The following is a 16,450-nucleotide window of genomic DNA, read 5'->3' on the forward strand; positions in this document are numbered from 1 at the left end:
TGCCATATGTGTCCCAATCAGCTGTACCCTTGAGGACCTCAAGTGGCGGCATGACAGAATGCAATTAATGTTGCTCGTTTCTGGGCAAGACCTGTTTAATTTGTCCCTCTTTAAATTTTGTATTTTATATTTTAAATGTTATGTCCTCTTGTATGTTGTATTTTAATTGTGATGCTCCTGACACCAATAAATAAATAAACAAACATGGATGCCTAATGTTCCTCTCCTACGTGTGATGTAATTGGTAGCTGCTGTCTGGAGGATTCTCTCCTTGGGTTGCAAAACACACATGACCTCATCCTGCTTTAAGATGATTAAACTTACACCAAGAGTAGGATCTCTGCAACTCTGGCTTTGATCTGTAGAGTTTAATCCCCAAGGTAGCGTCTTCAACCCATAAGATTTTTCCTCTAGTGACAATATAGTACTGGGGATTGCAGGAAACAGAGAACAAGAAGTTACAGTGCCAGCAAGAATATGTTGATACCAATAAATCATGCAGAGGAAGAACGCTAATTTGTTTTGTTGTTTTGTTTTAGGTGGAAGAGGCAAAAAAGATATAAGATAAAGTGCTAGCGGAAGCAAGAAATGTAATGTTAATAAATCAGCGGTCTGTTCCGGGGGAAACAAGAGAATGGGATTTTTGTCTCATTTGGGGATTTTTGGAATCCGACAGCAGAAATTCCAATTTTTAACACAGTAGTAGTGATGCGATAAAAGGGACACGGTGGCTCAGTGGCTAAGACGCTGAGCTTGTCGATAGAAAGGGCGGGAGTTCAGCGGTTCGAATCCCTAGTGCCACGTAACAGAGTGAGCTTCCATTATTTGTCCCAGCTTCTTCCAACCTAGCAGTTCGAAAGCACGTAAAAAAATGCAAGTAGAAAAATAGGGACCACCTTTGGTGGGAAGGTAACAGCGTTCCGTGCGCCTTTGGCGTTTAGTCATGCCGGCCACATGACCACGGAGACGTCTTCCGACAGCGCTGGCTCTTCGGCTTTGAAACGGAGATGAGCACCACTCCCTAGAGTCGGGAATGACTAGCACGCATGTGCGAGGGGAACCTTTACCTTTACCTTTTACAGAAACTCTTTGGATAACCATGGATTATTCATTCTCCTTCACCAAGTTGTTGTGGGAATAAAATATGGGGGGGGGTGTCATGTAAGGCCACTTGAGCTCCAGGAGGGGGGGAAATGAGATATAAATCACTATCTAAATCAGAGGTGAGGACCCATGGCCCTTATATAACTTGTGGACTTCAATCCCCAGAATTCCTGAGCCAGCCAGCTCAGGAATTCTGGGGATTGAAGTCCACAAGTCATAAAAGGGTCATGGTTCATCACCCTTGGTCTAAATCAGTGGTTCTCAACCTTCCTAATGCCGCGACCCTTTAACACAGTTCCTCATGTTGTGGTGACCCCCCACCATAAAATTATTCCTAAAACCATTGAAAATATGTGTTTTCTGATGGTCTTAGGCGACCCCTGTGAAAGGGTCATTCGACCCCCAAAGGGGTCGCGACCCACAGGTTGAGAACCACTGGTCTAAATGTTGGTTGCATTTTGGCTCTACTCACCTGGCCTGACCAGCAACAGCACGTGACTCCCCAACATATTTATCATTCCTCCGGGAGAAAAAACGAGTTTTCCCATTATTTGCCCCATTTGCCAAGCTACATCATGGGCTGCTGCTACTCCACCTTTGAAGGGTGAGGGGAACCTTTACCTTTACCTTTAGTGATGCGATACAGATAGTCCTCGAATTACAACAGTTCATTTAGTGACTGTTCAAAGTTACGATGGTACTGAAGAAAGTGATTTATGCCCATTTTGCACACTTTTGACTCGTTTACGGTATCTTCATGGTCACATGATCAAAATTCAGACGCTTATTCAGACGACTCTTATTTCTGATGGATGCAGTGTCTGGGTGTCACGTGATCCCCCTTTTGCGACCTTCTGACGAGCAAAGTCAATGGGGAAACCAGATTCACTTAACAACCGTGTTACCAATTTAACAACTGCAGTGATTCACTTAACAACTGTGACAGGAAAGGTTGTAAACTGGAGCAAAATTCACTTAACAAATGTTTTACTTAGCAACAGCTGTTTGGGGTTCAATTGTGGTCGTAACTCAAAGACTATCTGTAGTGTTATTTTTTCTTTTTGTTTGTTTTCAGGGAAACTAAATCTCTTGATAGGCACAACTGCAACATAGTTTGTAAAATATGGGTTTAATAAGAAGCACAGAATCTTGACTTAAAAGATGTCTTTCGGTTGATTTGTATGGCTGAGCAAACCCCCATCCTCCCAATTTTTCATCCAGATCCTCAACTTTTGAGATTTCTTTGAGCTTGGTGATATGATGTGCACCCTCCCAAGTAAACCAGACAGGAAACATAACCAAATGAGTTAATTCTACTTTATTGTCAGACTATATTTAAAGGATCCTGCAAGTGTGAGACTACAAATATCCCAGGATGAATAAGGGCAGTTTCTTTCTTTGCCCATTAAGTATTTGTGGGCTCCTCCTCCTTTTATCTGATTGTTCTCTAGTCAGCATCTCTTTCCTTCATCTCTCAAGGTCATGCCCACATGCCATTTATATCTGATTTAGAATAACAGAGTTGGAAGGGACCTTGGAGGTCTTCTACTCCCTGCTCAAGCAAAAGACCCTGTTCTATTCTGGACAAATGATTATCCAATCTCTTCTTGAAAACCTCCAGTGATGGAGCACCCACAGCTTGTGATGGCAAGCTGTTCCACTGATTAATTGTTCTGTCTGGAAATTTCTCCTTAATTCTAGACTGGATGTCTCTTTAATAATCTTTCACCCTTCTTGGGATATGACAGAGACATATACTGAAACTGCAGCATACGGGGAAGGAAGAAGTAGACTCACCCTACTTTTGAGTACACATTTATACAATTACATAATCGTTTATTTAACAAACTTAATTACTTTCATAGCAAAAGTGCTGCTAATCAGCAGGTGGTTAAAAAAAATGGAAGAGCATAGATTTTTCTCCCACAAAGATGCTAATTCTCTGGTTAAAAAGCTCAATCATAAAACAAAGATTTCCAAAAACAACCCATTAAGACTGTTTCACAGTTAAGTTCACTTGCAGCTCAACCTTTAGTTACCTTTAGCTTCTTATTAGAAATGCAAACCTTCTTGCAAAGATGTCTTCTCACTTAAATAGCTAGTGTGAATAAAGCTGTGTAAAGGAAAGTGGGGGGAAAAATACCTAGTCTTGCCTTGTTTCTGAGCATCGTTGTTTGAATATGGTTCACTGCATTCGTGAAATTCACATTTTTTTACTACCGGTTCTGTGGGCGTGGTGTGGCTTGGTGGGCGTGGCAGGGGAAGGATACTGCAAAATCCCCATTCCCTCCCCATTCCTGGGGGAAGGATACTGCAAAATCCCCATTCCCACCCCTCTCTGGGGCCAGCCAGAGGTGGTATTTGCCGGTTCTCCAAACTACTCAAAATTTCCACTACCGGTTCTCCAGAACCTGTCAGAACCTGCTGAATTTCACCCCTGGTTCACTGTCATAAAAGGTAAGGTCTTCTCCAAGTTGAAGTAGACTTCTGGTGGCTTCGTGGACACATGATCCATGTAGTATCCTTGGCATAAAACATGGAAGCGACTTTCCAGGAAATTCTTTCAAGTTCCACCCTAGCCCACCACTCTGCTAATATTTTGTAGACCACTCACCCAAATATAAACCCAGGTTGATCCTGCTTAGCTCCTGGTCCAGAGAACGCCCATCTGCTATCATAAATACCAGCAACATCCTAATATCTTCTGAATACTTGTCCCTATTTGGTGCCCTCCATACTTGATGCCCTCCATTATACAAACTAGGATTCTAAGCCAACGCAACTATACTAAGGCAGTGAGGGGACACGAGGTCAAAGAAGGAATAGAATAGAATAGAATAACAGAGTTGGAAGGGACCTTGGAGGTCTTCTAGTCCAACCCCTGCTTAGGCAGGAAAACCTACAAGGTTTAACAAAGAAGACCAAGGAGGATCTGACTTCTGGATTATCTATTCATTGATCCACTTTACGTATTACTGAGCTTTTGGAAATTTTATGGAGCAATATTTCTGATGTGGATGCTTTTATGATAAGTTCTGGTTAGGAAGTAGTATTCTTACATTTACTGGATGGATATAACCAATTTTCTTTTAAAAAGACCCTTAGCCATTGTGATCCAGGGGCTCTCTCAACGGCTTCACCTGAAGCTCTCTAAAGGAACATCTCCTATATCCTACCAAGACCACTATCTCTTTTGCAAGTAATCACTGCAGAATGGAGAACCAGCGCCGAACCCCAATGCAGCTCAAGTAACAATCGAAGCTTAGGTTAATGACCTATTAAACTGAGTTTCACGTATTCAAATTATGCGAGAAAACGATGTTAGATACTACAGTCTTCCCATTAATAATACGTTGACTTTCTGTTCCTGGTCTAGAATACAGTAGTGTAGCTTTCTTCAATTAGCATCCCACGAATGAGAGCAAGTGTAGTGTGGGTCTAGAACTGGAAAAACCCAGGTTCAATTCCGTCTTCTGCTCTGGAACTTGCAGACTGAATTTGGGCCAAGCCAGCATTCTCAGCCTGATTTATACCCTAAGATGGTTCTGTGGAAGAGTGAGAAAAGGCGATGCTATGTATGAGACCTTGGTATGACAACTACCTTATATCTCTTGGAGATATATAAATCTAACAAATAAAATACAGCATTATTGAGACAACAAATCCCAGAATCCGTAGCCATCCTGGGCATGAGCATTTGAATTCTGGGACTTGTAGTCCAACAACTTCCAAATACTACAGGTAGTCCTCAATTTACAACAGTTCATTTAGCAACCATTCAAAGTTACGTCGTCACTGAAAAAAGAGACTTAGGACCATTTTTCACATTTATGACCGTTGCTGCATCCTCATGGTCATGTGATCAAAATTCAGACGCTTGGCAGATGGTTCTTATTTATGACAGTTACAGCATCCTGGGGTGATGATTGCAACCTTCTGACAAGCAAAGTCAATGGGGAAGCCAGATTCACTTAACAACCGTGTTACTAATTTAATAACTTCAGTGATTCACTTAATGAATGTGACAAGGAAAGTCGTGAAATGGGGCCAAACTCACTTAACAAATCTATCACTTAAAAACTGAAAAATTGGGCTCAATTGTGGTCGTAAGTCAAGGACTACTTGTACTGGTTCAGGATGTTTGCAGCATTGAGCTGAACCAGGGTAACTGGATCTATAAAGGATCACACATATATTGCTACAATTTGTGCAACGTATGTCATTTACGAATAATAAACCATGATTATTTATAATCATGATCAAACAATCATTCCTTTCAATAGGACAAATGCAGCAGAGCTATACTTCTTTTACTATTTTTTTTTTTTAAAAAACTTGAGATAATCACTCTCTTCTTTCTGCTTCTCTTGATTATCTGTTTTACAGTACTCCAGTGTTACTACAGAGGTTACTCAGTGGCACGCGTCTCAATTAAAACAAGTCTTGCTTTAGCACAATGTCTGAACCCAACCAATCTCCAAAAACTATGTCCTCTGGTAATGTTGGAACTACAGTTTTCCAAAACTGCAACATGCATGAATGGGTTGGGATAAAACAAAAACAAATTCTAATCTGCTAATTTTATATCTTGCCTAAGAAAAACACCACTCGATACAAAGTTATCATGCGCAAAAAAGAAAATCTGGAACAACATAATTGAAGGCATGGATTTCCAGGCACCGCTGGATCAAAACATCTTTGTATATATTATGGGGATGAAGAAAGTTATAGCACTAAAGAATCTGTGTTGTCAAAGGTTGAGAAACACTGGCCTAGCTGGCACAGTTAGTTTTAGTCTTCCCAAATCCTGCACTGTGCCCAGTTCTAAAGCATACAAGATGCAGAAATCTTTAATATGGAATTCCCCAAACTGGACCCCCAACTTAAATAATTTCTAATTAGCCATGATATTGCAGACAGCCTTCAAATACAATGGCAACACACCTAGACACGATCAAATTGCAAACAGAACAGCTTCCCTGAACTGTTTGCAGACTTCAGACCACAAGTAAAATCTCTCTCTCTTTTTTTTTTTTTTGCCTGTAAATTAATATGTAGACTGTGTAGATTTCTGTGGATGGCAATTCCTTTAATATAAACCTAATAGGTACCTTCTTCAATGATCTTTTGACTCTAGAACAAAATAAAATTTGTCTCTGGAACCTGACAAGATAACATTTGCACCAGTTTGTACCTTCACAGTTAGGTACTAAGGAGAAAAGAACAGATTGCTTTGGATTTAAATGATGGAAAGCCCTTATAATTATTATTTTTTATTCATAGCAGTATGGGTTGGCTCCTTAGGAAATTCCCTGAGTAATTTTGTTTTTTGTTTTTTTTTTTGCTGACAAGTTGCCCAGGGGCTCAAACCGAGTGATAAAGCAACACTGGCTCCGTTATTGAATGCCCCGGTTTCTATGGCAAATCCCTCCCATCACCTTATGCGCTTCAGACTTTCACGAAAACATGCTCATTGCCATGCGACCACAATAACAGGGCATTGTCATAACCTTTGCATCTCCCACCTGCACATTTTTCAAGCATTCCGCTTTTGAGAAGCAAATAAAAACCATGTGCTCCTGTGGCCAAAGGAAGCAATTTATTATTTGGGGAGGGGGGAAAAAGCCATTTCTTAGACATCTTGAACTAGCATTTCATCCATTGGGATACAGCGTAATGATTTGCAATCTGTATGCAGTACAGTTTCTAATAAGGGTAGAGGTTTGGGTGGGTATTTTTCCCCCCAAATATGTAGAATGCTTATTCCAAGTTTAGATTCCAGGAATCTTTGCCAAAATCCAGTGATGTCATTTTGCCATATACATTTGAGAGCATGCAATCTTCACCCTACCCGGATTCTGTTCTGAAAACACCCTAAAACGCTCAAAATGGACATCATGGTTTCCTAAACTAACCAAATACCTAAATACTGAACCATAAAATTAAGGAAATTAGTAGCTTTCAAAAGACATACAGAGTCCATAGCGTGTTCAACCACGTTTTAACCTTAAGGAGTGTAAACACAGCCATACTCAGAGGAGACAGGTGGGGAAGAGAGAGAAAAAGAGAAAGGAGAGAAAGGAGAGAGAGAGGGGGAGGAAGGAAGGAAGGGAATGCACTTGTTAGTCAGAAGTATGTCTGAATGCAGATGTGCATCAGAGTATGTGATGGGGCTTTTCTTGAAGGATGATTGCAGTCTTCAACCACATTTTAATCTAGAAGGGTGGTAAAGCCTTACTCAGAAGAGACAGGGGGAGAGAGAGAGAGAGAGAGAGAGAGAGAGAGAGAGAGAGAGAGAGAGAGAGAGAGAGAGAGAGAGAGAGAGAGAGAGAGAGAGAGAGAGAGAGAGAGAACTTGTCAATCAGAACCATGTCTGAATGCAGATGCGATGGGGCTTTTCTTGAAGGATGATTGCAGTCTTCAGAAGACAAATGGGAATCCATAACTACCATGTTTTAACCTAGAGTGGTGTAAACTCAGAAAGATGGAGAGAAAAAGAGGGAAAGAAGAGACAAAGAAGAGAAAGGAGAAAAAAAAGAGAGAGGAGAGAGGAGAGAGAGAGAAGAGAAAGAAGAGAGAGAGAAGAGAGAGAAGAGAAAGAAAGAAGAGGGGGGGAGAGGGAGAATGCACTTGTCAATCAGAAGCATGTCTGAATGCAGACGTGCACCCGAGGATGTGATGGGGCTTTTCTTGAGGGACGATTGCCGTCTCCAAAAGACAAGTGGACTCCCTAGCTACCACGTTGTAACCTAGAGAGGTGTCAACACAGCCTTACTCAGAGGAGACAAGAAAGGGAGGGAGGGAGAGAGAGAGAGAAGAGAAAGAAGAGAGAGAGAGGAGAGAAAAGAGAAAGAAAGAAGGGGGGGAGAGAGGGAGAATGCACTTGTCAATCAAAAGCATGTCTGAATGCAGACCTGCACCCGAGGATGTGATGGGGCTTTTCTTGAGGGACGATTGCCGTCTCCAAAAGACAAGTGGACTCCCTAGCTACCACGTTGTAACCTAGAGAGGTGTCAACACAGCCTTACTCAGAGGAGACTAGAAAGGGAGGGAGGGAGGGGAGAGAGAGAAAGAAAGAAGAGAAAGAGGGAAAGAGAAAATGCACTTGTCCATCAGAAGCATGTCTTCAGGCTTTTCCTGAAGGAGGATTATAATCCTACAAGAGCCAAAATACACAGCTCTCAGCTACCCCGTCGGACGCCGGTGGCTTAACTCGGGTTTCCTTTTCCTCCCCGCTCCCCGGGAACGTGCGAACAGCCCCGTGCACCAGGCTGCCCACGCCGCCCTCCGCGCTCCGTCCCCGCTTCTCGGGTTCAGCTCGGGTTGCTCGGACTCCCCGCGGGCCGCCCCGGGACTCACACGAAGGCGTGGTAGAGCAGCGCCCAGCCCCGCGGCCGCTCCAGCGCGTCGTAGATCAAGGTCTGGATCCGGCGGTACTTGACGTTGTTCCTCTTGACCGGCCGGCTCAGCGGGGTCTTGGCCAGCAAGCCGATGGCGGGAGCCGAACGCCTCCCGCTTCCTTCCCTGCCCGTCCCTTCCAGCAGCAGGGCCCCGTCCCGGTCAGCCCCGGAGGCGCCCAGAGCCAACGTGCCTTGCTCCAAGTCGCCGGCCGAAGCCAGGTCCCCTCCGGCCGTTTTGCTTTCCAACACCCCGCCGGGAACCGCCGGGGTTTCCGCGGCCGGAGTAGTTGCCTTGCGGGACTTCACGCCCATCTTGCCCCTCGCCTGCTCGGCCCGCTTCTGCCCGGCTCCTTCGGGGTGAGCGAGAGCGGGAAGGAGAGGAGGAAGAGGAGGAGGAGGAGGAAGAGCGGCCGCGGGGGGGAGCCCCAGGCCATGGTCCGAGCTTTCCTCCTCCCTCCTCCGCCGGGGCGGCGGGGGGTCCCCGGCGGCAGGGCGGGGCCGGGGGGGAGAGGGAAGCCGCGCTCCCCCTGCCTCAGGGCTCCCGCCTCGCCTGAGGGGAGCATCAGCTCCGGCGGGAGGGGGGCGGCGGCGGCGGCAGCAACGGCATCACCATCATCATCTGCGGCCACACCTGGACGAGCGGCCTGGCCCTGAGGGAAGAGGAGGAGGAGGAGGAGGAAGAAGAAGAGGAGGAGGAAGGAGACGAGGAAGGCGGGAGCATCGCGGGCTTCTGGACCAGCCGGCGTCCTTTCCCCCCCCCTCCCCCACTACCACCACCCCGCGGCCGCCCTTCTGCCTCACCAGCCTCCCCCCCCCACAACTCCCCTTCACCGCCAACGACGACGACGACGACGTCCCCCTCAGCTCCGCCTCACCGCCGGGCGTGGCCGTTGTCTGAACCGCGTGGGGGGTCTCCTGTTTGCGCGCGGCAGCCCCCCACCCCCCACCCCCCACCCCCCACCCTATCCATCCCTTTCCCTGCTTCGCCGCTTGCCTCAGCTTCCCTCAGGGTCTGGGGGGGGGGAGGCGAGCGAGGGCGCTGAGGCGGCGCGAGGGGTTTCCCCACCACACACACACACACACACACACACACACACACACACAGAGAGAGAGAGAGAGACGCCCTCCCCCCGTCCCCTTCTTGTTCCAAGGGAGCGTCCCTCAGGTTTAAGGCTGGCCGGGGAAGCCCACCCTTCCCCCTCCCTCCCCCCGGGCGCTTTGGTGGCGAGGGTGGCCCCGGGGATTCCTTGTCAACGTTCTGCCGGCCAGCTGGTTGCGGGGAAGGCTGGTGTGTGTGTATGTGTGTGTGTAGGGGGAGAGAGAGATAGAGATTCGGTCGGCCGGCCTGCCTGCCTGCCTCCGCCGGCGGAGGGAACCACCGGGCAGGCGGAGAAAACGGGTGGCGGTGTGGGGAGCAGGTCGTGTGAATGGAGGCTGTCGGGAGGTGACGGGGGAGAAACCCTGATGGAGACAAGGGAAGTGGGAGCGAGGTTTTTTTTTTTCGACGCTCGGGGCTTCTCCAGCCAGAAAGGGTCGGATGGGGCGTTGGTCCCTCAGACTCTTCTCAGGCTGCTGGGGTCTATCTGTATGTGTTTGTGTGGAGGGAGGGAGGGGGGAGGAAATCTGTAGATAAATGCTCCCCAAATGACAGGTTTTCCAGTGGTGCCAACGGGGCCCTCGGAAAACACGTTAGGAGGTAGTCCTCGAGTTACGACCACCGTCGTTGCTAAGGGGGGGAAAAAAACATTTCTTGAGTCAGTTTGCCCCGTTGTACGACTTTTCTTGCCGCTCTCGTTAAGTGAATCTCTGCCATTTTTACAGGAGTCGCATGGTGGTGAAGCCGGATTCCCAGTTGATTTGGCTTGTCGGAAGGTCGCAAAAGCTGATGACATCACACACACACACACACACACACACCTGGGACAATCCAACCGTCATAACTAGGAAATGCTTGCCAAAGCGTTTGAATTTTTTATTTTTTTTTAATTTGATTTATATGCCGCCCTTCTCCGAAGACTCAGGGCGGCTTACAATGCGCTAAGCAATAGCCTTCATACTTTTGTATATTTATACAAAGTCAGCTTATTGCCCCCACAGACTGGGTCCTCAATTTACCTACCTTAGAAAGGATGGAAGGCTGAGTCAACCTTGAGCCTTGGCGAGATTTGAACCCTGCAGTAATTGCAGGCAGCTGGTCTTAATAACCAGCTTAATAACAGGGTGCCTTAAACCCCTGTACTACCAAGGCTCTTTTTTGATCACCTGACCATGGGGGTGCTGCTGCGGTAGTAAGTGTGATGGTCACTAAATGAACTGTTGCAAGTCGAGGACTAGATGTACAATCTACTGGATCTGTTTGGGCTTTTCCGTCCTTTCTGGGATCAAAGGTGGCTTCCTCCCCCCTTTCTTGGCAGGTGGGATTTTTTAGGGGGTCGAAATATTAAGTCTCCTTGGATGGAGATCAGGTCCTGCTGACCCCATGGACACATCCTGCTGTTTCCTGAGCCAAATGGGTGTCTCTGTCATCATCAGCTGTACAGGTAGTCCTGGACTTACAGCCATTCATTTAGTGACTGGTCGAAGTTACAACAGCACTGAAAAAAAGTGCCTTATGAATGGTTTTCTCACTTGCAACCATTACAGCATCTCCATGGTCACATGATCAAAATTTGGGTGCTGGTAACTGGCATGTATTTATGACAGTTGCACGAGGTCACGTAATCGCCCATTTGTAACCTTCCCAACCAGTTTCTGACAAGAAAAGTCAAAACGGCTTCATCTTAGCTTGGCACACCTGGAGGAGAAGAATAAAAAGGTAAAGGTTCCCCTCGCACATATGTGCTAGTTGTTCCCGACTCTAGGGGGCGGTGCTCCTCTCCGTTTCAAAGCCGAAGAGCCAGCGCTATCCGAAGGCGTCTCCGTGGTGATGTGGCCGGCATGACTCAACGCCAAAGGCGCATGGAACGCTGTTACCTTCCCACCAAAGGTGGTCCCTGTTTTTCTACTTGCATTTTTTACGTGCTTTCGAACTGCTAGGTTGACAGAAGCCAGGACAAGTAACGGGAGTTCACCCCATTACGCGGCACTAGGGATTCGAACTGCTGAACTGCCGACCTTTCGATTGACAAGCTCAGCATCTTAGCCACTGAACCACTGCATCCCATGACATGAGAATACTGTTTCTTGAGTTTTAGTTCGGCATTCAACACAATCATTCCTCAGCATTTGGTGAACGAACTGGGCTTATTGGGTTTTAATACTCCTTTATGTCATTGGATACTGGATTTCCTCTGAAGAAGACCTGAAGAAGCTTCTTGGATGAGAAGCAAAATGTCTTCAAAGAATAAAAAGTTTTCAAAGGAAAAAAAAAGTCCAGTTGCCTCTTGAAAAAGCACTTTTGGGATAGTATGGTGATGGTCTGCCATTCGCTTTAGGACATTTATTATTATTTTTAACTTCCATGTGTATCTTATCTGCCTGTGATTTCCTCTTGGTCTCTCATTCATATTTAAGGAGAAACTTCCTAACAGCGATGATAATTAACCAGTGGAACAGCTTTGCCTTCAGAAATCATGGGCGCTCCATTACTGGAGGTTTTTAAGAAGAGACTACTAGACAGTCACTTATCTGAAGTAGTATAGGTTCTCCTGCTTGAGTAGAGGGCTGGACTAGAAGACCTCCAAGGTCCCTTCCAGCTCTATTCTATTCTAATTCCAGAAGGGGCCATGGTTAACCAGCTGTTGCCCCCTACTGGCGGAGATACATGGATATGCACGTAATCTCCAGCGAATATTTGCAAAAACAAACTTGAGGACTTGTTCATTAAACCGTTCAAGAGCCTTGGTAGTACAGTGGTCTAAGACACCCTGTTATTAAGCTGGTTATTAAGACCAGATGCCTGCAATTACTGCAGGTTCGAATCTCGCCAAGGCTCAAGGTTGACTCAGCCTTCCATCCTTTCTAAGGTAGGTAAAATGAGGACCCAGATTATGGGGGCAATAAACTGACTTTGTATAAATATACAAAAGTATGAAGGCTATTGCTTAACGCATTGTAAGCCGCCCTGAGTCTCCGGAGAAGGGCAGCATATAAATCAAATTTAAAAAACAAAAAAACAAATAGAAAAGAGGTCTAGTAAATTCCAAATTGATGGATTCTCTCCGGTCTTTCTGTAAAAAAAACATACCAGGAACCCAGAAGAAGAAAAATGCTTAACCCATTCCAGCCACAGTTGCTGCTAAATAAAATGAATCATAGATGGGTATTCAAAAGCTTAAGCATCATCCTTTCTTCTGAATTCAGCTCTGTTGCCTTTCTTTGAACAGATGTTTTACAACCAGCAATCTTCCCATTTCTGATGCTCAGTGCAGGGCCTGTCAAAACAGGCATTTATTCTTTTGGGGCGCACAGCTGGAGCACCTGGTGATCTTCCTAGCTTCCTTGGTTGAGATGGAGTTGGGAAGCATGCCTGAGAGGATACACAAAGACGAGAATGTGCTTTGTCACCCATTAAGTCAGAACACCCAAGTACACAATATTCTTTCTTGCCCAGTCATCCAAGGAGCCACAGAGGAAACCCATTTGAGCTCAACGAATGAGAAAAACTTCTCTCTGGCTTCATTTGCACACTGCATTAAAATAAAATTTGATCAACTATGGTTTACCGGATAAACCAGCATTGGCTTGAGATGCATCAGCACATTGTTCCAGCAATGGAAAATACCTGGCTAGGTGGCTCAGTGGCTAAGACACTGAGCTTGTTAATCAGAAAGGTCAGCAGTTCGGCGGTTCGAATCCCTAGTATAAGTCTCCTGCTTGAGCAGGGAGCTGGACTAGATGACCTCCAAGGTCCCTTCCAACTCTGTTACTGTTGTTATTATTATCCCATCCAGGCCTCTCTTATGGCTCCTCGGGTCCTGGTGTGCAGCCTCCTGAGATCTTCAAACATTACTGCCAAATTGTAATTTAGCACGAGATAAAGGTGGATCAGAAACAGGTAGTTTTCTGGATTTTTTTTTTAACTTTCCAGTCGAGCCCACAATTGTGATGATCTCCCTTCAAAGACTAGATAGGCCCAACTCTGATAGTTTTTTGAGGCCAGGCAGGATTCTCAGGTACTGCCATCTAACTCACCTGCCTGTGACAGAAGAAATGCATGAAATATATAGCTGGATAGTAATCATATCATCCATCTTTCATTTGTTTTCCTGACCCAATTATTATTTGGAATGTACTTCTAGCAGTCTACTCCAAAGCCTAGATAGAACAAAGTCCCAGAACAAACTGCACATCCATGTACTAAACCATATTTTTCAAACCACAATGTGTCAGGGCTCAATGGCAGGAAAATTACAGTATAATTTGATTAGGACTATTCAGACGGGCTGCAGAAATTAATATGGAGCTTTGAGTAACTTTGCTGTCATCTGATGCTCATCCTGATTTGTAGATTTGGTGACCTAAACCTTCGTGGATTTATCTGAACAGAAGCCCAGGAAATGCAGAAAAGGGAACCATCCAAGAAACTCTACAAGGGTTACAGAGTTTGCTCTTCAAAAATATCACAGCAAGCAAGCAGATAGGAAATCTGACCAGGTAGAAATCCTGAATAACTGCTCAGAACCTGATTAATTCTCTGTGCACAGTGATCATATTCTACATTATTGCATGGATATAAATTTTCACTATGTTCACCGTGGTGGCTCACAGTGGTTAGAATGCAGTATTGCAGGCTAACTCACTGCCAGGAGTTCGATCCTGACCAGCTCAAGATTGATTCAGCCTTCCATCCTTCTGAGATTGGTAAAATGAGGACTCAGATTGTTGGGGCAATATGCTGATTCTGTAAACCACTCAGAGAGTGCTGTGTAAAGCACAATGAAGCGGTATATAAGTCTAAGTGTTATTGTTATTGTCCTCGGCTCAATGGGTGTCAGAAGTTCAGAGAAGGTGAAACTTTAAAGACCTAGGTATGTTAGCATGGATAGTAATTCAAAAACCTAGGTAGGTTAAGCTTCCAGAAATGAAGGTAGAGAGACCTAATAGCTGTCTTCAAGTATTTGAAGAGTTGTCATGCCACGTTGCATTGGGATAGGACTTGTTCCAGATGGTAAGATTAAAACCAGATGGTGGCAGGACAAGGTGCCAGACACACAAGTCCTCTCCAGAGCAGGCCTGCCATCGGTTCACACCCTGCTGATGAAAACCCAGACACGCTGGGTAGGCCATGTTGCAAGGATGCCAGACCATCGCATCTCTAATCAGTTCATCTTTGGTGAGCTGTCTCAAGGAAAGCGATCGCATGAGGGGGGGGACAAAGGAAGCGATACAAAGACATGTTGAAGGCCTCCTTCAAGTCCCTGGATATCGACACCACCTCCTGGGAAACCCTGGCACAAGATCGATCGACATGGCACACGCTGATGGCTGCCAGACATCAGAGGACAGAAGGATCATAGCACAAGAGAAGCAAGCACTCCATAAAGCCAGAGTTGCAAATGCTGCAACAATGGTGCCCACACATGTCTGCCCGACATGTGGCAGAACATTTCGTGCCTGTATAGGCCTTACCAGCCACCTGCGGACACATTGTGGATAGCCCACAACCCAGGGTTGGGTTCTACTTACCTTTACTACCGGTTCGCAACGGGGCTGCATGCGCAGAAGAGTTTTTATGATGTCAGGGTCAGTGGGCGGAGCCTCCCGCTGGTTTTACTACCGGTTCTATAGAACCTGTGTGAACCAGGGCAACCCACCACTGCCACAACCTGTTACCCTGTTTTCCCCAAAATAAGACATCGCCTGATAATAAGACCAATTGGGCTTTTGAGTGCATGGCAATAAGGCCAAGCACTTATTTCAGGGTTCAAAAAATATATAAGACAGGGTCTTATTTTCGGGGAAACACGGTAGATGTCAAGGTCCTCTTCGAACACAGTGGATGAACATCAAGGCTAAAACTAATGGGGTAAGGGATGTAGATACGGGTTAGGAAGAACATTTTGAAGAGCAGTCAAGTGAGTTGAAGAGGTTAGTTCATAGAGGGGCTATTTCATCTTCACTGGAGGCCTTCAAACAGAACTTGGATAGTAATCTACTAGGAATAGTGTCGTGAATCTCGCAGCGTGCAGGGGCTTGGACTTGTTGACCTTCCAATTGATCACTTCCAATTCTATGATAAGCCTGGATTTGTGTTAAGCCATAATCCATATTATGGTTCAGCAAGTGGTGAAATCCATTTTTTTTACTACCAGTTCTGTGGGCATGGCTTGGTGGGCATGGTGTGGCTTGGTGGGCATGGCAGGGGAAGGATACTGCAAAATCTCCATTCCCTCCCCACTCCAGGGGAAGGATATTGCAAAATCTCCATTCCCACCCCACTCTGGGGCCAGCCAGAGGTGGTATTTGCCGGTTCTCCGAACTGCTCAAACTTTCCGCTACCAGTTCTCCAGAACCTGTCAGAACCTGCTGGATTTCACCCTGGATTCAATCAAGTGTGTGAAAGTGGTCTCTGAGCTGGATCACTGGCTCACCTATGCAGCACTACAATGGATCCTAAGTATCTCAAACTGTTTTCTATTTGATGTCTCTAACAAGGGCTCAGGACTGAGATCAAGATCTGCTATGATCCAGTAGTTCTTTCCCTTAAAATACTTAATTCTGTGTAAGCTAGATACGCATTATGCAAGCTGGATACATTTCTTGGACAGTCAGGAAATCACGCAATTCCTTGGACCGCAGCTTCTATGCTCGTGTCTAAGTGGTGCTATCAAATAGCACACAGGATGAAGCAGAGATGAGAAAAGAGAAGCGATCAAGAACTGTTGCTCTCCTCAAGATCAATAGATGGTCTCCTGCCAACTTCTCACGGCTGCCAGATGGCAAAGAGAATTGGAGCATGATGTAGGCTTTCCCCATGATCTCAGCCAAGTCTTAATTGACTTTCA

At 45.8% G+C, this 16,450-nt stretch overlaps 1 protein-coding gene across 1 annotated transcript in view; it reads right to left on the minus strand.

Annotated features, from left to right (window-relative positions):
- KCNQ3 (potassium voltage-gated channel subfamily Q member 3) overlaps nt 1-9,369 on the minus strand; it is a 183,262-nt gene extending 173,893 nt beyond the window's left edge. The window contains exon 1 of the mRNA XM_060681826.2: nt 8,464-9,369. Within this exon, the coding sequence (XP_060537809.2) occupies nt 8,464-8,816 (353 nt within the window). The 5' untranslated portion in view covers nt 8,817-9,369. The remainder of the gene's footprint in view (nt 1-8,463) is intronic.
- Nucleotides 9,370-16,450: the final 7,081 nt, after the last annotated feature.

The sequence above is a fragment of the Pantherophis guttatus genome, chromosome 3 (assembly GCF_059756535.1).
Source record: "Pantherophis guttatus breed Tessera chromosome 3, ASM5975653v1, whole genome shotgun sequence".
NCBI lineage: Eukaryota > Metazoa > Chordata > Lepidosauria > Squamata > Colubridae > Pantherophis > Pantherophis guttatus.